This window comes from Sander vitreus, chromosome 6 (assembly GCF_031162955.1).
Source record: "Sander vitreus isolate 19-12246 chromosome 6, sanVit1, whole genome shotgun sequence".
Lineage (NCBI taxonomy): Eukaryota > Metazoa > Chordata > Actinopteri > Perciformes > Percidae > Sander > Sander vitreus.
This window is the reverse complement of record NC_135860.1, coordinates 14882602-14905929: the sequence shown is the minus strand read 5'-3', so window position 1 is coordinate 14905929 and position 23328 is coordinate 14882602. Positions and strand designations below refer to the sequence as shown.

The 23328-nt window shown below is 41.3% G+C and overlaps 1 protein-coding gene across 2 annotated transcripts; it reads right to left on the bottom strand.

Annotated features, from left to right (window-relative positions):
- Positions 1 to 2789: 2789 nt before the first annotated feature.
- abcb4 (ATP-binding cassette, sub-family B (MDR/TAP), member 4) lies at positions 2790 to 23017 on the bottom strand. Of its 2 annotated transcripts, none has more exons than XM_078251854.1 (27): positions 22953 to 23017; positions 22730 to 22799; positions 21940 to 22102; positions 21791 to 21839; positions 21297 to 21488; positions 20063 to 20234; positions 19778 to 19902; positions 18774 to 18945; positions 18505 to 18618; positions 17387 to 17497; positions 17166 to 17291; positions 16711 to 16914; positions 16450 to 16620; positions 13988 to 14149; positions 13681 to 13866; positions 12553 to 12699; positions 12329 to 12433; positions 11106 to 11183; positions 10727 to 10810; positions 10396 to 10599; positions 10204 to 10304; positions 9921 to 10061; positions 8286 to 8442; positions 7981 to 8178; positions 5308 to 5514; positions 3722 to 3868; positions 2790 to 2996 (listed from the first exon to the last, which is right to left on the bottom strand). In XM_078251854.1, exons 1-27 carry the CDS (start codon positions 23015 to 23017, stop codon positions 2790 to 2792), a joined length of 3858 nt encoding a protein of 1285 aa, XP_078107980.1. The 2 variants fall into 2 exon arrangements, with proteins under 2 accessions (XP_078107980.1, XP_078107981.1); XM_078251855.1 differs by having other exon boundaries at positions 13714 to 13866.
- Between the last annotated feature and the right edge of the window lie 311 nt (positions 23018 to 23328).

Sequence of the window (23328 nt, the reverse complement as noted above, 5' to 3'; positions counted from 1 at the left end):
CCAGTCATGTTCTCCTCAAATTTCCCGAGGAACATTAATTCCCTCTGCTCACTTTTAAGGCAAAATAGGCAAAATAATAAAATGTTTATTTATGTAGTGCTTTACAGGCTACTCAAAGACAATTTACAGTAAAACCAGCACATTTAGCACATACAAACAGATACAGCAATACAACCAACACATAAAACAAGCATATTAAAAGCAATTAAAACAGAGTGCACAACTTTGTAAAAATGTGGAGTGACTAGTAAGTAGATCTTTTTAAATCCTTAAGCATTCAGTCCGCTATCGTCTGTTGGGCTTTTTCTCTCTGTCTGATAACAAGAGCCGTAGCCTATTTCCCTTTTTGCATATTAAATGTTTCACCACCTCGTAATTTTCCATTAACAACTGCTGCTCAGCGGGTTAAACATATGCCGCACGCGTCTTCTCCATTTCTGCATCAGTAAATCTGTGATCGATACCGTGGTCTATTTAAGAAAGTCGTGGACGTGCACTTATCCCAGATATCTACACCTGGCTTGACATAGTTTCACCTTCTCATCCTGGCTCGGCAAACGTGCAACCGATTAAGCCGCGATGAGCGGACCACACTAAGTCAAGCTGCGCTTTTTCATTTATCCTGGATTTCTTCCTTCTACTTTTGTGCAACAAGCCCCAGATTACACAACGGAAGTTCTCCAGTCGGGTATGGCTGCATAGTAAAACGAGAACTCCCGTCTCATGCCCTCCCGTCCATAGACTGTATATTAAATATATTATTATTAATAACATAGCCTAATATAATATATTATTAATATACAGTCTATGCTCCCGTCTCATGCGATCCCGTCTCATGCCCTCCCGGCTGGTGCTGTCCCCGAGTTTTGACTTTTCAAAACAAAAGCTCGCGTCTGGGGCCCGTTTAAGGAAGGATTAACAAACTCTGAGTCTAACCCTGAACTCTGAGTTGATTTACCCTGAGATGTGAGTTTTCGGTTTCAGAACAGCTGATATGAGTTGGTTCAATCAACTCCGAGTAGGTTCACGGGCGTGCACCACCACAATAAAAAGACAGTATGAATGGAGCCATAATACTACGATTCACCATGGCAACAACCACAAACAAACGGGTCGGTGGAAATACTCATGCGCACAAACGAGTTTGAACATGTATTTTGTTAAAAAAGCAAGACAGCAGCTGCTGCTGCTGCAACAGAGAGAGAATTGGTTGCTGCTCGAGTCAATGCGTAAGCATTAACAGTGTATTAATTTCATATTTAATCACAGTTAACATATATTACTGGTGAAAACTGGAATTGTATTATTCTAATTTCATTTGGGTGCAATCCTGCGGGCGAAAAAGTAAGCTATAGGCCTACTACTATATCCCATTCTGAGGCTGCAGCATCATGATCATTAACAGAACTATAATGTATAATTTATTTTTTTATAATGGCGCTCACTGGTTTGTGTCCAGGGAACAACTACAAAAAACGTTTCAGAGTGAGTCACACTTTTCTGACGGCTACAGTGGCTTTACTATTACAGTATGATCCGGTACACTGTTATAAAGAAAACTGCCGTTTGCAAAGTAATGCGACACAAAGAATCTGCTGGGATGTTAAAGCATGTCCACGATGGTGGATGTTAGTGATATGAGGACGGATAAGGTATCTACATATCTGATGACTGTGAAAAAATGTGGAAATGAAAAATTTAGTGGGGACTCAATATCATCTCCCGACGTAAACTCTCTGTGAAGTAATACAGCTTTTTCATCAACGGGATCGTCGACAAAAGGACATGACATGTTTGAGAAAAAAAAACTTGTATAATCTGCCTAACAATAAGTTTTATCTATTAAGTTTTTATTCATGCAGATAACAAACTGCATTAAAATGCGCCTGATACAGACTGAATGAATGAATGAGGAAATGAGAGAGAAGAAACTAAGGTTGAGTTGAGGTTAAGTTACCTCTCTTTCTAAAACGGAAAACCCAGAGTTTCCCTCATCTCAGGGTTAACAAACTCAGAGTTTTCACTAAACCTGCTTTCTGAAACGGACCCCTGGTCCGCTATGTCTTCATACTTTGGTGTTTTGGATGTTTTTGAACTAAACAGTACGGCAATCATGCTAATGAATACAATAACTTTTTCAGCAGATGTCTTACTTACAACACGTTGGAGTTAGCAAAGCAGTTTTGTGTTTATATGTGCGAGCGGGATTTATTCAGATTGATAAATCCCACGGTAAATTGGCTGGTTTACTAAACAGGGAGGGACTATAAATCCTGTCTGTTTTTTGTTTTTTGTATTTCAAGAGGAAATTGCTCCACAATATGAATACAGATTGATCACTTATTTTGTTGTATAATCACAATATTACACTTGAGGAGGCCTATAGCCTACTTCAGTAATTTCGGACCTGCCAGCATGCACAATAGCCTGAAACTGAAGCAGCTAATGGAATTCAGTCACTTTTTTATTATTTACACCTGTGCTACTCCTACTGCCACGTGTCAATATCTTTTGTGAAAAAGGCCCATAAAAGTGACGACCAATGAACAGTGGTAAGAAGTTAGACTTGGCTTTTTTGACTGAAATGTGACTTGTCTGATCGAGACCAAACTATGTGACCTAAAGAGGTACAGCTGCAAGACAGATTCTCACAAGGCTGAAAGGTCCCTGAGTCAAATCTCCAAACAAGCCAGGCCACATTCAGACCACAACGGTCCCACTGAAGCTGGGCAGGATTAAAAACAATCTGTGTAGAGTAGTACTGCTCCCTATGTCCTCTCTCTGCACCCTTATTCCCTCCCGTGGCCCATCTGTGTGGTGACCAGCATGTGGTAGACTCCCTTCTTGGCCAGCAGCTGTTGATGTGTCCCCTGTTCAACCACCACTCCTCCCTGGAAGACAGCGATGCGGTCTGCATTTTGGATGGTGGACAGACGGTGGGCCACAATGATACACGTCCTGCCCTTACTGGCCTCGTCCAACGCCTCCTGAACCACCTGGAAAGAGCAGAATGAATGAAACTACTTCATTTCCAGTGAGCATTGAGTACACTTTATGCATCCACTCCAACACTGTTATTAAAATGTGAGTACATACTGCATTAATACTGATTAAATAGCCACTCATTTTTATGTTTGTCTACATGAAATACTGCTGTTTGCTCCATATTAACACCCATAAGTCTTAAGTAAGCTATTCTATTTCTTTTTTTTGAATCGCTTTTTGAATATTGTATAATCGTATTGGTATTTATATCTTATGTTTTGTAATCAGTGTTGGTTGATCAAGATTGGAGCACAGTATATAGAAAATAAAATGAAAATATCTTTACTATTTTTTTCCTCTTTAAACACAAAAGATCTAATTTAACACTGTAACTAACTAACTAACTACTCTGTGCAGTGCTTAAAGAGATACTGCCGGTTTTAAAGCAGCTCTGTGTCATCTTTGTGTGGGCAGATGAACAGTGTTTGGCTTCCTTCCGTGGCAGTGGAGGAGCACCATGCCCTGGCGCTTAGTACATTTTAAATTAGATTTTCTGCTTTAACAGATATTTCTACACAATTTTAATCAAGTAAAACTTTAGCAAAATAACTAATTTTAGTTTTTTTTTTTTTTTTCATTTTCCTTCTCATTGGTCTTACTGGTGCCAGCATCGTTTGTGGGAAGTAATCATTTAGTTACTGGTGACTTAGTTTAGCCCTCCCCCTCCATTACTCACCTTCTCACTCTCAGTGTCAAGCGCAGAGGTGGCCTCGTCCAGGAGCAACAATTTAGGGTTGCGGAGTATGGCTCGGGCTATGGCTATACGCTGCTTCTGGCCACCTGACAGCTGCGCTCCCTTATCACCTGCCTGAGTGTCGTACTTCTGCTCATACAAACAGAGAGAGAAATAGAGAGGGGGCACATGATATTGTTATACTTTTAAACTAAAGAAGCATGATCTGCTTGCTACATACTTCTGTCAGTCTCTCTGGATGACGATGCAGCACACGATGATGGAGAGGAGGAAGAAATGCATGGATACACGGCAAATGTTCAGAGTGAGAACCGTGGATTTTGCCCCCTGTCTCTTACATTAAAATCACTTTAGGAAGGGATATTGTTGCTGTTAGTCTAGAGAGCAGGAACAAGTACAGCAGCCAAAACTGTTCAATTGTACGAATGGGCAAATTTCAGCACTTGGATCCCTTATAGTCCAGAGCATGAAGGGACGATTCAAGACCTTCGTGAACATTCAGGTCCCCTTTATAAAATTACCACTGTTACTACTTTGTTATCCTCACGACACTCTACATAAACAGACCACTCATCAGGAACTATGGTGTTAAATACTGAACTGAAGTCAATGACCAGCAATCTCGCATAGCTTCCATTCTTTTCCAGGTGGGATAGGGTGGGATGGAGGATGTGTGCTATTGCGTCTTACATTGATTGGTTGGGACGGTAGACAAACTGTAGGGTCTGTGGGTCCACTGTGCTGGGTAATGAGGAGCAGATGTAATCCTTGACCAGTCGTTCAAAGCATTTCATCACTACAGAGATGAGTGAGTCATTCAGACAGGTTGGTCTTCTTTCTTGGACACAGGAATGATGGTAGACTTCTTGAAGCACCTGGGTATGCCAGACTGAGCCAGTGACAGGTTGAATATTATTGTGAACACTGTCGCTAGTTGGTCAGCACACAGTTTGAGTCCTGCTTTCTTGGTGGGTGTGAGAGGTGCGAAATCTCGTTGGAAATTGATCCAGGCACGGAGTCATCCTGTTTATTGTCGCCTGTGCATTGGCTAGTAGGATGCTTGGCAGAAAACATCCATGTGGCCGGGATTGTAGCTGGTGTTTAATCCCTCCACCTTTGCCCTGGTGCCTCCTCCGATGCAGAGCTGGTGTAGCTTGTCGTAGTCGTAGCTGGAGTTCAGCTTTTCCACCTTTTTCTCCGTTTCCCGTTTTCTCTCTGATGTTTGCATTTGAAAACTATGACCGACCAGTTAGCAGTTGATTTCCCTATCCTGATGAGTGACTCGTCGTAGCCATGTTATCATCATTGTCCAATATTAATCACAAAAAGTACAGCTAATATTTGTAAAATAAACATAAATTAGCATACATTTTTGCAGAGCTGACATAGAGGCATTGGGAAGGGTCCACGGCTTCTAGGTTGTCCCAGTACCAGTAGAGGGCTGTTGTGAGATTTTGTAAAGCTTAAAACTGCTTGATATAAAAACATCACACTTCCCTTTATTTGTGGCTATGTCATGACTGAGAACAGAGCATTAATGAAAACATCAGAACCATCACAGCAGTTACCTGTGGCAGGCTTTCTATGAAGCTGTGAATGTTGGCAGCTGTAGCAGCTTCCTTTATCTCATCCAGGGTTGCAGTGCGGCTGTTGTCTCCATAGGCGATGTTTTCGGCCAAGGTGCAGTCGAACAGCACAGGCTCCTGGGATACGATGCCTATCTGGGATCTCAACCAGTGGATGTTCAACTGTTTTGCATCTATATTGTCCAGCAGCTGAAGAAGAAAATGTTAGCAGTAATTATTGTAGAAGGAGTTGTGGAGCTTGTTGTCATGTAATAATGGATAGTTTTGGTTTCCCCTAACTCCTGAGTAAAATATTTGCCTCTTTAGCTGCTAAACACACCACTATGTTTACCAGCTAGTTGCTAACTTTGTCTGTGTTAACACGTGGTTAGTGTGCAGTAGGTGTTTAGAGCTTATTTGCTGAAAATAGCTGCCTGCTGTGGCTGAAAACAAGGTTAAAGTGAAATTTCAGCGATTTTCAACCATATCCATCTGAATGAGGGATGATGTAAAAAAGCCTGCTGCTGTGTGGCCAGTTAATAGAGCAGGCGCACAGGTTTATTCCTCGACGCAGAAGGTCCAGGGTTCGAGTCCGACCTGTGATGATTTCCTGCACGTCTTCCCCCTCTCTCTCCCCTTTCATATCTAGCTGTCCTATCCATTTAAGGCAGAAATGCCCAAAAAATAATCTTACATTTTTTTTTTTAAAAAAGCCTACTGCACTTTCCAATGTTCTCTGTGTCTCTGGGGCTCAGCCGCTAAGCCGGCCATAGCTGCAAGCGAAGTTGCCGCTAGCGTGCAATGCATCGTGGTACCTAAGGCACAGCTGCCATTTATTTCTCCAATAGACTACATATACCATCAGTACTGATTGAACATCCAATTTTCCCTTTAATGTGAGCTGTGACCGTGGGCCGGCTAACCTAAACAATGGTGAAAAACAGAATAAAGCTCCACAGAGCCAAGGAGCAGTTGGATGATGATTATCTGTGAGTTTGTTTTAAAAAATATTGTGCATCACTTGAAAATATTTTTTAAAAAGCTGAAGAGGGGCTTTAAAAAAGTGACCTTAAGATCCATCTTCGTCCGCTTATCCGGGTTCGGGTCGCGGGGGCAGCAGCTCCAGCAGGGGACCCCAAACTTCCCTTTCCCGAGCCACATTAACCAGCTCCGACTGGTCGGACGGCTTCCCTGACCACCAGTGTCCACCACGGTGTTCGTGGGTTACCGCCCCTTGAGGCACCTAAGACCCTAAAACCACAGCTCCCCGCCACAGCTTCAGCAATGGAAACTTTGAACATTGTCCACTCGGGTTCATTGCCCCCAGCCTCTACAGGTGTGAGTTGAAAGTCTGTCGGACAGGGGCCTCCTCCAGACGTTCCCAATTTACCCGCACTACCCGTTTGGGCTTACCAGGTCTGTCCAGAGTCTTCCCCCATCCCCTGACCCAAATCACCACCAGATGGTGATCGGTTGACAGCTCCGCCCCTCTCTTCACCCGAGTGTCCAAAACATAGGGCCTCAGATCAGATGAAACGATTATAAATTCGATCATTGACCTTTGGCCTAGGGTGCTCTTGTACCAAGTACACTTATGAGAATCCCTATGTTCAAACATGGTGTTCATTATAGACAATCTATGACTACAACAATAAACAACCACTCTGGTTTAGATCAGGGAGGCCGTTCCTCCCAATCACGCCTCTCCATGTGCCTCCATCATTGCCCACGTGCGCGTTGAAGTCCCCCAGCAGAACTATGGAGCCCCACTGGAGCCCCATACAGGACTCCATTCAAGGTCTCCAAGAAGGTTTCCCCTCCACCACAACCCGCAGGCATAGGGAGGCAACCGTCTTGTCCACCGGGGGGGAACTCCAGCGTAGCGGCGCTCAGTCAGGGGCTTGTGAGTATCCCCACACCCGCCCGGCCCCTCACACTCTGGGCAACTACGGAGAAGAAAAGAGTCCAACCCCTATCCAGGAGTATGGTTCTAGAACCAAGACTGTGCGTAGAGGTAAGCCCCACCAGATCTAATTGGTAGCGCTCCACCTCCCACACAAGTTCCGGTTCCTTCCCCCACAGAGAGGTGACATTCCACGTCCCCAGAGCCAGCCTCTGCCGCCCGGGTCTGGTCCGTCAAGGCTCCTGACCTTCACTGCCACCCGTGTGGCAGCGCTCCCGCCCCCAGCGGTTCCTCCCATAGGTGGTGGGCCCATGGGATGGAAAGAGGTGCCACGTTGCTTTTTCAGGCTGTGCCCGACCGGGCTTCGTGGAAAACCCGGCCACCAGGCGCTCACTGACGAGCCCTCCATCTGGTTCTGGCTCCAGACGGGGGCTCCGGGCTTCCTCCGGGCAGGGTAACTTCACCTCTTCCTCGATGACTCATAAGGGTTTATGACCTTAAGATAGCAATCAATATCCTTCTTTTCTCTATCAGAAGACCACCGCAACAACAGGAATCCCATCAAGATTAACCCTAACCCTAACCTGTTGGTGCAGTAAAGATAAAAACACATGCTACGCTAGCCTCGTCCAGTCTCTAAGTCCCAGTACAGTGCTGTAAAACAGCCATAAACACACTGGTTAGCTAACCTTTAGCTAGCTGACAGTAGGTGAAGAGGCACAAGTGTTAATCAGCCAGTTACACAGAGCGTGGGTGTATATTTGTCTTCTCACCACTCTCCCCTCTCTGGGATCGTAGAACCTCTCCAGCAGCTGGATGGTGGTGCTCTTACCACAGCCGCTGCTCCCCACCAAGGCCAGAGTCTCTCCCTTTTTCACCTTCAGATTCATCCCTTGGAGGATGGGCACATCAGGGCGTGAAGGGTAGTTAAACTTAACACTGTCAAAGTGCACATTACCATCAAATTTGTCCTGGGGTTTTAAGAGATGACACAAGAGAGTGGTATGTTATTGTACATGTGTGTAAATAGCTGTATTATAAGTGTCGTGTTTGGTTTGTGGGGCTTTTTGTTTTATACCGGTGACTCTCCCTCCTGTGAAAGATTGTCAATGGCGGGCTCTTTGTCCAGCAGCATCATGAGGTGTGAAGCTGAGATTTTGGCCTTAGCATAGTTTGGAGCAAAGGAGTTGGCTTCTCCGAGAGCCATGGCACCGTACAGAACAGCCGAAATCACACTGGGAGAGGAAGTCAAATGCACCTTTTACCTTTCACATTTACGAGTCAGCAGAGTGTTAAATGGCATTACATAAATAAGGCTAAGCTAACATGGACCAATGACAAGTTCTATTAAATGTTAAATGGAAAAAGATGAATTAACTTTTACATTATAGCCACCTGATGTTCTCTATATCCTCTTTTAATTTACCCATAATTGGTTCCAACTTAGATTTTGCAGTTTTTAGCAACATGGTTTTAGGGATGGCAATGATGGTCGTGCAGTCGGTCCACCACTTTGGTTTAGACTGAAATATGTCAACAACTATTGGATGGATTGCCCTAAAAAATGTCATGGTGCCCAGAGGATTCATTTTACTGACTTTTGTGATCTCCTGACTTTTCCTATAGCGCCACCATGAGATTGACATTTGTGGTTTTCAGTGAAAATTCATAACAAATATTAAATGGATTGCTGTGAAATGTGGCTAAGATTTAAGTATCCCTTCATTTTGTCAAATACTTTGCTTTATAACCAAAACCCTGCTAAACTAATGGCATTCCCATCAGCCTCAGCTTGACTTTAAATTAGCAAATATTAGCATGCTAACACACCAAACCAAGATGGTGGTGATTGTGATATATCTACTAAACATTAGCATGTTAGCTTTGTCATGTGAGCATGTTAGCATGCTGATGTTAGCATTTAGCTCCAAGCGCCGCTGTGTGTGAAGCCTCACACTGATATTGGCATGGCTGTAGACTTAGTGTTGTTTTGACACTGATAACATTTCATACAATACATGTATTATGTATCTGCTTGTTATTTTTATAAGCTACATCATTCTGATATTGAGTGAAATATTTATTTATCTCAAATGATTTATTTTTTTATTATAGCACAATAACACCAAATAGACAATTCTAGATGTCTTGTGCATCACTATAAATACATTTCATATCATTCAGCCTGACACACTGGGTGTCTTTGAAAACCTTTGGAAAGTAATACAAATCTGAGGGTTTACAATGCATGCGTTTACATAAAATGCTTCATGGGGTGAGAAGTTAATATTTCTTTGTTTTATAGTTTTATCTTCCTTCAGAAGCCCATGGTGCAATGACCTTTGGACTTTCTCTTTGTGTAACAAGCAGAATATAAATGAAGGTGGATGGCTCCTCCTCAACAATATCACACGTTATGTTACGTTTGCAGCCTAAAACACGTGTGTGTGTGTGTGTGTCTGTTGGATGACCAAAGGTGCAGGTGTCTTGTGGGACTATGTCCGCTGGGTTTGAAGCCAACCCATTTACAGCGTTCCCTCGCATACTTCAGGCCAGGGTTATAATTATAAGCCATATAAACAGCCTCTCCTCCCAACAATGCTTTTGTCTGATTTTACCTTCTGTAACCTACCAGTGCATGCAAACTGTTCTTCTCTAACATAAACTAAAACGTAATCTCCTGATTAAAAGACAAAGTCATGGGGACACTTACAGGAATACTCCCTCAATATCCATCCTTCCTTCCTGAATGAGCCAAGCTCCAAAGCGGAAACAGCCTGCATAAGCGAAGTAGAGCATGGACTGGGTTAAGGAGAAGGTAATGCCATGCACATGGGCATTCTTCTGTGAGTTCCTGTACAGAGAGGAAGAGAAAGATGGCATCAAATAGAGCACTCCTCAAATTAATCAAAATTGATTTTAAAATACATATATTTTTGTTTATATATCCCATGGAGATGATGGATCTGTGGTTTAATTAATGTTATTTTTCATACTTGAATGGTATTTTGAGGTTTTCCTGATACAAAGCCTCAAACGTGGGTTCTCTGTTAAGAGAGACAACAGTACGGATATTCTCGATGGCCTCTGTAGCAATCTGTAGAAACAAACCATACATTGTAGAAACAAATATGCTGATGCCCACAAATTATGCTTGTTACTCTGGTAAATCCCCACTGAATCCCTACCTTTCCAGACTTCTCCAGCTCCTTCTTGTCCTTAGTAGCATAACCAGTGAGTGCCTTCATCTCCACAGCTCCAGCCAGTGCCATTAAGGGCACCACAGCCAGAATGAGCAGGGTCAGCTCCCAGCCGTACACAAAAGAAATGATCAGACTGGTGCCCATGTTAGCTATGTTCTGGGCCAGCGTGGCCATACGTACTCCTGTAGCCTGAGCAGACGTAAAAGATGGGAACAAAGCAGATAACAAGACCACTGATTTTCTGATAGCTTTGTTAGTTCTGTGTGTGTGTGTGTGTGTGTGTGTGTGTGTGTGTGTGTGTGTTGTTGAGACTAACCCCTTGTACTTGGGCTGCGTCTGTGGCCAGTCTCGTAGTGAGTGCTCCAACACTGTTTTTGGTGTTGTCAAACCAGCTGAGGTCCTACAAGTTAACAGGGATTAACATTTTCAATTGGCCATGAAAATAGAATACATTTACTTAGAATTAAAATACTAAAATACTGCAGACCTCCTGAAAACCTCACTTTACTGTAACATTAAACATTACTTAATAATCAACAAAGTTAAAGTTTGGAAAAGAATTGAATTTCTGGAAAACCTTACTCTCGACAGAGAGATAGCAGAGTAGAGAGAAAGAGAGGCAAGACTGCGACTTAGAACTAATTAGTTATTACAAATACTAGAACCTGCTCCCATATAGAGCTGGTTACACTCACCTGTCTCATCATGGCCTTAAAGGCCCCCAGTCTTAGTTTGAGGGTCAGAATCTCTCCAGATTTACCAAAACAGAAACCCTGTTGAAAGTTTACACAGAAGACATGAGCACACCTGAACACTGGCATGAACTTCTGTCACATCACCTGCATGTGTTTATACTACAACAGCACTCTCGTTATATCATACTGTAAGTCTGTGTGAGAGGTATCAAGGTTTCCACATTTCCTTCAGAACAGGAAGGAAGGGAAGGAGTGGTAGCCACTCACTCATTCACTGTGCAATAAATTAATATCTACTCACATACATACCTGGACACTCTAACTGCTCTTAACTGCTAATTTATGCTAAATGCCATTTATTTATTAACTGTACAATAACACAATACCATACATAGTCCTATATATATATATAGATATATATATATTTATCTGTAGTTTATTGTTTACTTTTTGTAAAAAATATTTAGCTAAAAGTTTATTGTCATTGTTATTCTTATACTGTATTTTTTTCTATACTGTATTTTTTTATACCTCTTTATTTAAAGAGTGTTTTGTATGCTGGAAATCTAATTTCCTTGCGGGAGTCATCCCAAAAGGATCAATAAAGAGAAGTCTAATTTCTAACCATTCTTAGTTATAGTTATAATGTGAGTAAGTAAAATTAAAGTAATCTTTGGGTTGAGGCATATATGGTTTAAGAAACAGCTTGACATTTTGGGAAATTTGCTTATTAGCTTTCTAACCATAGTTAGATGAGAAGATTTATATCACGTTTATCTGTGTTTTAAGCCCCCAACGTCTCCTTCCAGGCAGCGCGGCCTGGAAGGCACTAGGATTAGGCAATGGTTATGGTTATGGTTAGGGTTAGGGTTAGGTGCCTTGAAGTCAACGGTCGCAGCACTGCCTGAAAGGAGACGTTGGGGGCTTAAAACACCATCGAGCTGATATCACCCTCATGTCTGTCCAGTAAATGTACAACAACAGCCAGAAGACAGTTACCCTAGCTTAGCACAATGACTGGAAACAGAGGAAACAGTTATTCTGGCTCTGTTCTTTCCTTTTTTTGAGTGGTATCTTATCATCTTTTCATCAAACTCTCAGCAAGAAAACAAATAAGTGTATTACCAAAATGTCAAACTATTCCTTGGAGGGCAATGAAAACACCTGGGAAATGAATGTGCATGAAAGTGTGTGTGTGTGTGTGTGTGTGTGTACATGCATACCTGTAGAAACATGGCGACAAAGGTTACAGCTCCAATAACGACAAACATCAGAGAAAAGAATGTGGCTCTTTGCTTGATAACCGCTTGATCTGGATGTGCAAACACCTGAGAGGAGAGGAAAAAACAGCTAATGTGTAGCTTTTGGCAACATTTGACAAATGTTGCAATTAACAGGAAGCATTAAAAAAAACTTTTGTGGTACACAGATACTAAGAGTAACATACAGTGATGATCTTGGAGAAGATGATCGCGAACAGTGGCTGCATTGCTCCGTTAATGATAGCACAGATGGTCCCCACAAAAATGTACGGCCACTCGGGAAGGTTGAGATGCATCAATTTATGGAACGGCACAGAGGGAACATTTTCATCCTACAGAAAGAGGAAAAACAGCTGAGTCACATCTCCTTTCCCTCTACCTCTCCTGTTTTTCTTCAGGAAGAGATTCAGAAAGGGAGACTGTGGTAAACTGAATTTAGTATGTAACTGCTGGAATGTGGGGAAAGATGAAGGGAAAGAGTGGTTAGCTAGTACAGAGTCATCAAAAATATTTTCTAATTTTGGACAATTTTCTTTACAATAGGGTTATCGTTTACGTAGTTTAGAGCCAGGGGTAAGGCAGAAAATATGAGATTTGCTAAGAATGGAATAGCTCTAAGCCTGTTCCATCTGTATCACTATCAGAGTTAACAGATTGTACTAAGGAGAGGCTGCATAGTCATCTTGGAATTGAGGTAGTCCCATTTTCTCGATATATTTTGTCATACTCTTCTACGGAGAGTGGTGCGTAGCAGGAAAGTTAATTTGCAATAATGACCGGCTGGCTCTACATTATTCCTTACTTATTTTACCCAACAGAAAAAGATGGGACCACCTATCCAGTTCAACATTACAACCCTGAATGAAAACTGTGACTATGACATACCCTTGGCTACAGAGTTTAGTGGTAAAGGTTGAGTTTGTCACCAGAGAGCCATCCATTCTCCCTCAGAACACACGTAATAATTGGTATTGATTTGGCAGGATTTTTTGTAGCTAGGGTTCGAGAGCAAGGACAAATTAAATAGGGAAGAGACAGCCCTGATTTGTCATAATGGGAAGAACCTGGATCTAAAAGAGTTAGCTTGAGCAGAGAAGAGAGAGAGGACACAGGTCTAATTACCTCACCCATGCATTTATCACCAAAACCTGTTGAGGACCAAAAAAAAAGTCTAACTTGACTAACGGTAAATGGACTTAAGGTAATGGTGGGGTTGGACTATGAGAGTATATAATTTGGTTTGGCTTGCATAGACCATGTTGACAATGTTGACCCAGATTTTCAAACCCCAGAGATGTTGCACCACAGCTCACTTCTTCTATCGCGTGATCCTGGAGCTTTTGCACCTCTTTCTCTCCCTCTGAGGCAGCAAAGGAGGAACCTCTTGTTGACTTCCTCCTGTGTAGAGAAGACTGAGAGAGGGACTTGACTAAAGGGCTCTTCTCATCCGCAGAAAGCTCCCACTTTGCCTCCTCCCAGTCTTTGGCTTTCTGAAAGGTCTGTGGCAGGAAGAGACCACAGAAACAAACAATATCAAAGACTGGCCATTCTGAAATGACAAAGTAACTGAGCTCCAGCCAAACCAAATGGGGTGTCAACGTGTTTATGTGTCTATATTACCTGCATGGTGACCAGTGTATGGTAGACTCCCTGTTCCTTCATCAGTTGGCTGTGAGTCCCCAGCTCTACAACATTACCATTCTGAAAGCCAGCGATGACGTCAGCATTTCTGATGGTTGAGAGGCGGTGGGCAACAATTATGGTGGTACGACCCAGTCGGACCTGCACACAATGATATGTGTCCAAGTTTTTGTGTCTTTGCTTATATTTACAAGAAGGAGCTAAAATTATACATACAGTTTATGAACGTACAACATGTTTGCAGTGGACACATTTTAATATTAGTGATAAGACTAAAAGTCTAGAGGAGCTGTGTGATGACATTATTTAATCCCATTCATGTGTGTGCGGAGTGAACAGTAAATCACTAATCAGCTGGCTAAACCAGAGGAAGTCTTTAGGCGTGAGGAAGCCCGTGAAAGCTTTGATACGAATGAATGGGGTGCCATCTAGCCTATGGCCTGTGGCTCTTTGAGGCTGTACTTAGGCAAAGTGGTGCTTTGTGCTAATGCTAACATCTGCATGCTAACATGCTTACAATAACAACATGCTGATGTTTCCCATAATGAAGCTGATTAACATGCCATTAGTTCTGCCAATAGGACATATGGTATACCATGGATATCCATATCCAATATTTTTGTAGACCAAGCCTACAGGACAGCTCTGGGGTCTCATTTATAAACGTGGCGTACGCACAAAACGGGGCTGAATATGTGCGTACGCCACTTCCCACGCAAAGGTTGTGATTTATAAAAACAATCTTGACGGGAGAATGTGGTGAGGTGGTGAACTGAAGTCAGACTGCAGAAAGTAAATGGGAATAACAATTACTCGTAATATTTTCAAGTATTGATGCCTCATTTTTTCACTCCATATCATCCATGTTACCATTAAGATTAAATCCAGCGGTGTTATTTGCGATTATACCGAGTGATAATTGTTCCATAAACACCTTGTAAAATCCAACTCAAATCTTAAATAAAATTTTGTTCTTAATATTTAATCGCCGCTGTCTCACCGTCACATTATCTGCTACGGAGCGCAGGAGGAGGAGATGGCCCGATTCCATGGATTACAGGATAGCATCAAATACCCTACCATTAGATAACTGCAGAACACAGTAACTAAATATCTGTCTTTAAAACTGTGCATATATCATCAAATGTCAAAGTCTGAAAATACAGCCGTTTGCTCTCGCACAATCGTTACACTTAATGTCCTCGTTATCAGTCTGAACTTTAATACTGTTCGTGACAAAACATGTCCAAATACAGGTCCTCGCCACTCTGGGGGAAACCTGCTGTTTCCAGAGGGAAATGGCAGACAGCTATAAGTGTTTTTTTCATAAATATTATATATAATCTTCAACTTTATCACTAAGGCTTGTTTGGATATAATACATATAGTTCTGTTAAATCTTATATAGCCTACGTCTGGTATATCGAAGCTGTCCCCGAGTGCCGTAATGCCTGCCGTTTTGGAAGGTATTATTAAAGTGCTCATATTATGCTCATTTTCAGGTTCATAATTGTATTTAGAGGTTGTACCAGAATAGGTTTATGTGGTTTAATTTCAGAAAACACCATATATTTGTTGTACTGCACATTGCTGCAGCTCCTCTTTTCCCCCTGTGTGTTGAGCCCTCTGTTTTAGCTACAGAGTGAGGCATCTTGTTTGGAGTCACACATGCGCAGTAAGTACTGCTAGCTAGGCAGTTGCAGAGTATGAGGGCATGCCACGCTAGCAGTTAGGCGAGCATTATAATGTGTGTTACAAAGTGACGCACGTTTGTAAGGCAATTTTGCTGCCACACTCGTGCATCATCATTTGATGCACACCGGCCCAAAAATACTTTTCCCCATACATGAGAAAAGGAATGGTATTTTTGAGTGTCACAAACACAGTGAAATTATGTTTTCTATTATCATGATTTGGTCCATTAGGTCCAATAGATTTTGCGTCTAGAGGAGCTGTGTGATGACATTATTTAATCCCATTCGTGTGTGCGGAGCAAACAGTAAATCAGCTGGCTAAACCAAAGGAAGTCTTTCGGCGTGAGGAAGCCTGTGAAAGCTTTGATACGAATGAATGGGGTGCCATCTTGGAACGCGTGGAAGTTTTCCTTAATACAGCCATGGTCAAGAGACAATTCACTAAAAACCAAAGATGTCAACCTGCTGTTGGCTCTAGAAGACAAGTGTACAACATTTCATGGCAATGGATGGATATTTCTGTCAGGCCTTAAGTCGTGGACTGACCGACAGACGGACCAGCATTGCCATCTGTAGGGCCACACCATTGGTGTCGACAAAGAAAGTAGTAAACATAAAAGTAATCTAATTTATATTAAGTATTTTAACTGCTTTTCTTCAAAATGTCTGTGTCAGTGTCAAAGTGCATAATAAGCCCTAATGCTGTGTTCTGAATGAGGCAGAGCATTTGTCTGGGTGTGTTTGTACCTTGTCGAGTGCAGCTTGCACAATAGTCTCGCTCTCAGCATCAAGAGCAGATGTGGCTTCGTCCAACAAAAGGAATTTTGGGTTGCGGACTAGAGCTCGAGCAATCGCAATCCTCTGCTTCTGTCCTCCACTCATTTGAGTCCCTCGGTCTCCAACCATCGTCTCAAACTTCTGCTCAACGATAAGAGTCTCAGTATTAGCAAGCTGTGGACAGAGTTCTTGACAAGTACAGAGGACAGGGAGTCATAAATACAGTCATACATCAGGAAGGTTCATGATGAAGTCGTAAGCGTTAGCCTCCTTGGCAGCTTGTTCGATATCCCACTGCGTCACGTCAGGTCGGCCGTATCTGATGTTCTCAGTGATGGTAGTGGCAAAGAGGATGGGCTCCTGACTCACCACTCCGATCATCTCTCTCAGGTAGCGGACGTTAAGAGTACGGATGTCGTGATCGTCAACAGTTACCTAAAATACCAGAGTCAAACAGACACAGCACTTACCGCTGTGACACAGCGTATACACGATTTGAAACAAATTTGAAACAAACAAAACCCTTGATCTTTTACTTCATGTGAAACCTTCTCTAATTAAATAACAAAATGTTATAGGAATAAATCAGTTGAGTACTCTTTTAATTCCTTAACTACAGCAAACTGGATATAATGACGACTACTGAATCAATCCTTTGAATTAACTGGTTTTGACATATTACTTACAGATCCTTCCTGAGGATCGTAGAACCTCTGCAGCAGCTGGATTGTGGTGCTTTTACCACAGCCGCTGCTACCCACCAAGGCAATGGTTTGTCCACTTTTTATGCTCAGAGACAGGTTATTTAATATCTACAAATGAAAGCAATGTCAGTTATGAGATACAGGTTGTAAGTAATATGATGTCTGTTTTAGAGTTCAGTAAACAGAGTCTATGGGGAACGTACTTTGACGTCTGGTCTGGAGGGGTAGCTGAAATGGATATTCTTGAACTCTATGTCTCCTGTGATGAAATCAGGCTTGAAGCCAGCCTTTGAATAGCTGTCGATGATCGGCGTCTATTGAGTCAAGAGTTATAACAATATTTTTACTTCTGAAAACTCAGCTCTGTTCTCGTTTGTAGTTTGGCCACATTTAGATAAGAACCTGATTCTTTTCACAACCTCAAACAGACAATGGGAGGAAGGCTGTTAGCCCTCCATGTTAGGGGGAGCATATTTAAAAATCTCTCTTTGTTATCACTGCTTCTCTCAGTGCGGATAAACACACACACCACTATTGTCCCTCAAAGGTTGAGCTGAGACGTTTTATGTACCTCTTGGAGGCCTCACCCTTCTGTAATTCAGACTAGACAGTAGAAAGTGTATCTATAAAGCACCTTTGTATATCAGACGTCGTAAAGTGCTTCATGAGAAAAGACAAAATAGAGACACAATATAATAGTAATTCAAATAATAGATAATAATATTAAAGCTAAAACCAAGGTCAAGTCAAATGGGAGAAAGCCCTGAGAGAAGATTCCATACTTTTTCAGTTTAGCTTGAGGCTGTGTGCTAACTGCTTACTAGTATTTGTATTCATTTGATGATGAGTGTGTTGTCACAGTGAAAGACTAACAGGGGCACTTTAACTAAACACAGGCACGTCCCAGAATAGCTGGAGACGAGACATTGTCGGACCCTAGAAGTGGTTCAACAAGTTATGCTGCATGTTTCTGAAGCTATATTGACCATTTTAAATCCACTGATGTATAGTCAAAGACATGCCATGACAAGGAAGCCGCTATACATGTGTGATAAGGGTGTAATACTGACACCTTATTTAACCTCACAGTACATTCACGGTTAATTTCAAGAAGGGTAGAGCCACAGCTGTGCAATATCAACCAGATGACCTGACAGCAGGTGCTCCAATTAGAGCAAAATCCAACATGTCTGACTGCAAGTTGTCGGCTGCATCAAAGCGGCTTCCCACAGTGCCAGAGTACAGCGGTGCATGTTCAGTAATACAAACTGACAACTGTCCAGCAGCAAAAAGATCATTCAATCAATGTTGCATTTCTTACATGATCAATAATGTTGTACACTTTATATGCAGCTCCCTGGGCACTGGAAAAGGTCTGCAAGTTTGGAGAGGTTTGTCCCAAAATGAACACTCCAATAAGCACAACGAAGAACACCTTAAGAAGTAAGAAGACACACACACACACACACACACACACACACACACACACACACACACACACACACCAGTGTTAGTTACAGCAACCTTTTTTTTTCAGAGTCTCCCTTAAAGGGGAATTGTTAGAAATTCCATCATAATGTGTCTACTCACAGTGAGTAAAGTTCCAATGGTGTACTCCTTACTCAGAATGAGTGTACTCCCGTACCAGAAGGCCAGAGCATAGGACAGGTAGATCATCAGGAAGGTGAAGCCCATGGAAAAGTTAGCAGATGCCGCCTTCTTTATTCCCATGCTCTTTGCATCCTCCAAGTTCCTATTATATCTGTGATGCAACACACACAAATACATAAGCATAAATACTAGTTCAATGGAAAGCAAAGTTAAATATAAATTAGATTGTGTGATTGCAATCTAATTTATATTTAACTTTGCATGGCCCTTTGGCATCAACAAATGTTGCATCAGTAGAAAACACAAATGTCATTATATGGGTTTTTTATGGGGTTCATCCAGTTTCCGACTTTTGCAGGGGCTATTTCTTGGACTTTGATCAGTTTATAAACCAAGAATGATTTGCCCTGCACAGACGTTTTGCTTTGTTGAGTAGAAAATAACCACATGTGGTCTCATAATGTCAAAATCTTGTTGTAATTTAAGGGCAACACTTTAGATTTGGATATTCCAGCACAGATATTTAGCTAGCAGGTAGGTGACTGAAAATACCTAGAAACTACTAATGCTATATTATACCCCGCACACAGCCTTCATTTGTTGATTTACTATCAATCTTATTTGGCGTTAAATATCTGTTCTTTGTTTTTAATGTCCCTACTTTTTGCATCTGTTTTTTATGTTTTTTTTCATCTTTTGTGAAGCACAGTGTATTCCACCTTTTTGTAAGACATGTGCCATACAAATAACGTTGTATTATTATAACCACAGATCTGGGAATGACATTAACTCAAACATTGAATATTTGTCACACTATTGAGAGAATCGATGTGATTATATCCACTGACTTGTTAATAAGTTGAGAATCAGCGGTGGACTACCTACACACACACACACACACACACACACACACACACACACACACACACACACAAATTATATGCCTAACAATAAAAAATATATGTATAACATAATGTACATGCCTCTTGATTTCTCTGTCCTGCCCACTGAAGGCAAACACTGTCCTGATATTAGAGAGCACCTCTTCTGCCACAGCTCCAGCTTTGGCATATGCAGCCTGCTCTTTAGAAGTGAAAGACGCCAGCACCTAATCAGACAAGGAGAAAAACAAAAAAGTTTTTAAAAATACCAGCAGGGAAGCTGTGTCCTTATGATCAACAAATGGATAGCAAGAGAAAGGCTAAAAGATGGACAAAGAGAAGGTGAATTTTGAATGAGCAACACAAAGACAACGAAGAGAAGCTCACCTTAGAGAAAAGTCCGGCTGAAATGCCCAGCGCAGGGCTCACAGCCAGGATGACGAGAGTGAGTTTCCAGCCTTTGACGAAGCCGATGGTGAAGGCAGTGATGAAGCTGACGAAGGCCTGGATAAGCTTCCCCGCCTTGTCGCCAATACCCTCTTGGATCTTATAGACATCACTGCCAATGCAAATATAAACATGTCCACTCATGATCTTCAGAGTACTGCAACATTTATGTTTTACAAATGAAAGGAAAACCATTTTTCTGTGAAACTTTATTAATCCTGACTTTAATGTTTTAACTTTATATTAAATGTTTTATTTTACGATAATGAAAGAAATCCTGAAAGCAAAGATGTTTTTCTTTTTGATGTCAGAAATGGAAGCCATTTAACAGAAGAGATGAAATAATAAATTCGATCAACAGAAAATTATCATTATCATTTAATTGTAAAAAAGATTTTTTTTTTTAAGAAAAAATGCCCAAAATTCACTGGTTCCAGCATCTCAAGTGGGAATAGGCTATTTCAAATACATTTTGAATTCAGTTTTATTTATAGTGCCAAATCATAATAGAAGTCATCTCAGGACAATTTACAGATAGACAATTACTAGAGGTCTAGACCACATTCTATAATGTACAGAAACCCAACAATTCCAACAAGAGCAAGCATTTGGTGCGAAATCAGCAAAGAAAAACTTCCTTTTAACAGGCAGAAACCTCAGACAGAACCTGGCTCTGCCTCTGAAGCTACGGGTAGGGGGAAGGGAGAGAGTGTATATCTAATGTTAATGTCTTAATGTCTTTCTGTCTATTTTTATTAGAATTTCATTTTTTTGTTTTTGTTTCATATTGCCTAATAACTTTTGTTTTTATGTATGTATTTTTTATGTATGTAAATCGAATTATATAATTAATATAAACCCATTATAATATTGTTAATGGTTAAATAACTGTTTATTGTTATAAATATTTGGACAAATTGTATGTTGTTGCTTTGGCAACATTGTTATTGAAACTTTCATGCCAATAAAGCCCCTTTGAATTTGAATTTGAGAACAGAGAGAGAAATAAAGAAAAGGAGAGAGAGAGGCCTACAGATATGACTCATAATTATAGCAGTGGGTATATTGGAATGATATTTGCTGTTATATAGTCTTCTATGATAGTAAATTGAATATCTTTCTGTTCAACTGTTGGTTCAACAAAACAAACTTAAAAGTTAAATATGTTACCCACTCTGTGAGACGTGTGTTGAGCTCTGCTATTTCAGTGACATCGAACCAGCCGATGTCCTGCTTCATGATGCTGTGAAAAAACAACTTGCGGATGCGTGTGCCCTGCCGACCGGCTGAAAGGCTCCATAAAGCCACCTGCCCATAGGCTGCCACCACCACGACAAAACCCATGATAGAGTAGTAGATGGCAAACCTTAAGGAAAGAGAAGAATTGTGACACATATGACTTAAAAACTACTGCTTAGACTTTCTTTAGAAAACTGGTAACTATCTAATTAGTCTGATAAAGTGGAAGTTGGCAATGGATGATTCAAGTGACAAAAAATCCATAATTGATGTCATTTTATGTCTACAGAAACCACTGCAAGTTCCCTGACCTTCCTGCACTTATGAAAGTAAAAAACACAAATATCAACATTAAATTCAACATTTTGGAGACATTTTCACCCGACAACAACAGCTTGCTCTGCTGCTGCTAATCATATAAAGTCTTACGTCGTCATGTCCTCCTGTAGGGTGCTGTTACTCGGTATGTGGGTGACATCTGAAGACACAAGGTAACAAAAGACATTGTTATACGCATCACACCATATTTATTTATTTTAGGGAATTTTGTGTGCCCATGTCTGTTACTGAAAACTCACTGGGGTGGGTTGTGTTGATTTGGCCCATCATGGAGTCCCCTATAAAGCTGTCTGTCATGTCCCCAAACACAATACACATAAGAGGAAGCACTACACCGTGGATAATGGCACAGACTGTCCCAGCCAGGATATACACAATGTCCAAGCCATCTGCAAACCTAAACTACACTCACATAAAGGAGAGAGTTTGGAAAGACCAACGACAGAACAGCAGAAATCAGTATCTTAGATGTTGTGGATGCTCATGATAATTTTTAGGGTGTAAACAATTTGAATTATGCAATCAGAACGGGGAGCGACTTTAAACTCCATTATATTCTCACAACAGGGGACAGTTGGAGTCAAACCAAAACAACAGGAGGATGTGTCGCACCCCCCCCGTCTTCTCTACCGGCCTCCTCCTCTTACTTCACATACTCACACAAACCTCGACACACACACACACACACACACACACACACACACACACACACACACACACACACACCTTTTATGCCTAAAAGATCATACTACACGCAGCCTTTATCGTATTTTCCGTTGTTTCGAACACACACACGCACACACACACACACACACACACACACACACACACACACACACACACACACACACACACACACTACACAACATTTCAATTGCATTTTATAGCAATATAAAACAGTAGAAAAAAATAGACTGTAGATAGTGAAAAATAAAGCTAAATTAACTAGGCTACTTCAAAAGAATAATTACATTGTATGAACAACTGGTTCTGACAGAAAGAGAGCACAGTGTGATTATGACAGCTTACCACATCAATGGGACCAACCACAGGCAACTTTGGTTCTTTTTCTTTCTTCTTTCCATTATTTTTACTTTCACTGGAGGATATAAAAAGCATTATCCATGAATATAGTCTAATTGCATACAATTCTTTTCTAGAGAATAACTGAGACACCTGTTATATAAATTGGTGCTGTTTGAAAACCATCACTCTTGAAATCTTGGTTAGAAAAAGAGAGTAGTAGGCCTACTTTAAATCTCCATTTTGTTGGAGTTTGGCTGTGGCCAACATTTCCATTTCGTCCTTCACATCCATGTCTGGGTCCTGTCAGAAGATTTCACCTCTCAATCGAAACAATTTATAGGATCCTGTCTGATTATATATATATATATAAATAAAAAACAACAACACCAAGAGCAGCTTTAGGATTCGTTCAACTGTATTAGCTTACACGTTTATTAAAAACAAAACAAAAGTAGAGATAGCATATAAAGTAGAATAAAATAGAAAGAGACTAAAACAGGCGCTGACCCACCGGTTCTCCTCCGACCCGTCTCAGTCCTCCGGTTTTGACAAAGGTCGAAATCAGCACACGCGCGTCTCTCCTCCTCCTCTCCCCTCCTTTT

Coding starts and splice junctions, on each gene's coding strand:
- abcb4 (XM_078251854.1), bottom strand. CDS start 23,017: ATGGATGTGAAGGACGAAATGGAAATGTTGGCCACAGCCAAACTCCAA. Junction 12,700..13,680: donor AGGATCACGCGATAGAAGAA/GTGAGCTGTGGT, acceptor CTCTTTCTGTAG/GATGAAAATGTTCCCTCTGT. Junction 2,997..3,721: donor TTGACACTGAGAGTGAGAAG/GTGAGTAATGGA, acceptor TGCTCTTTCCAG/GTGGTTCAGGAGGCGTTGGA.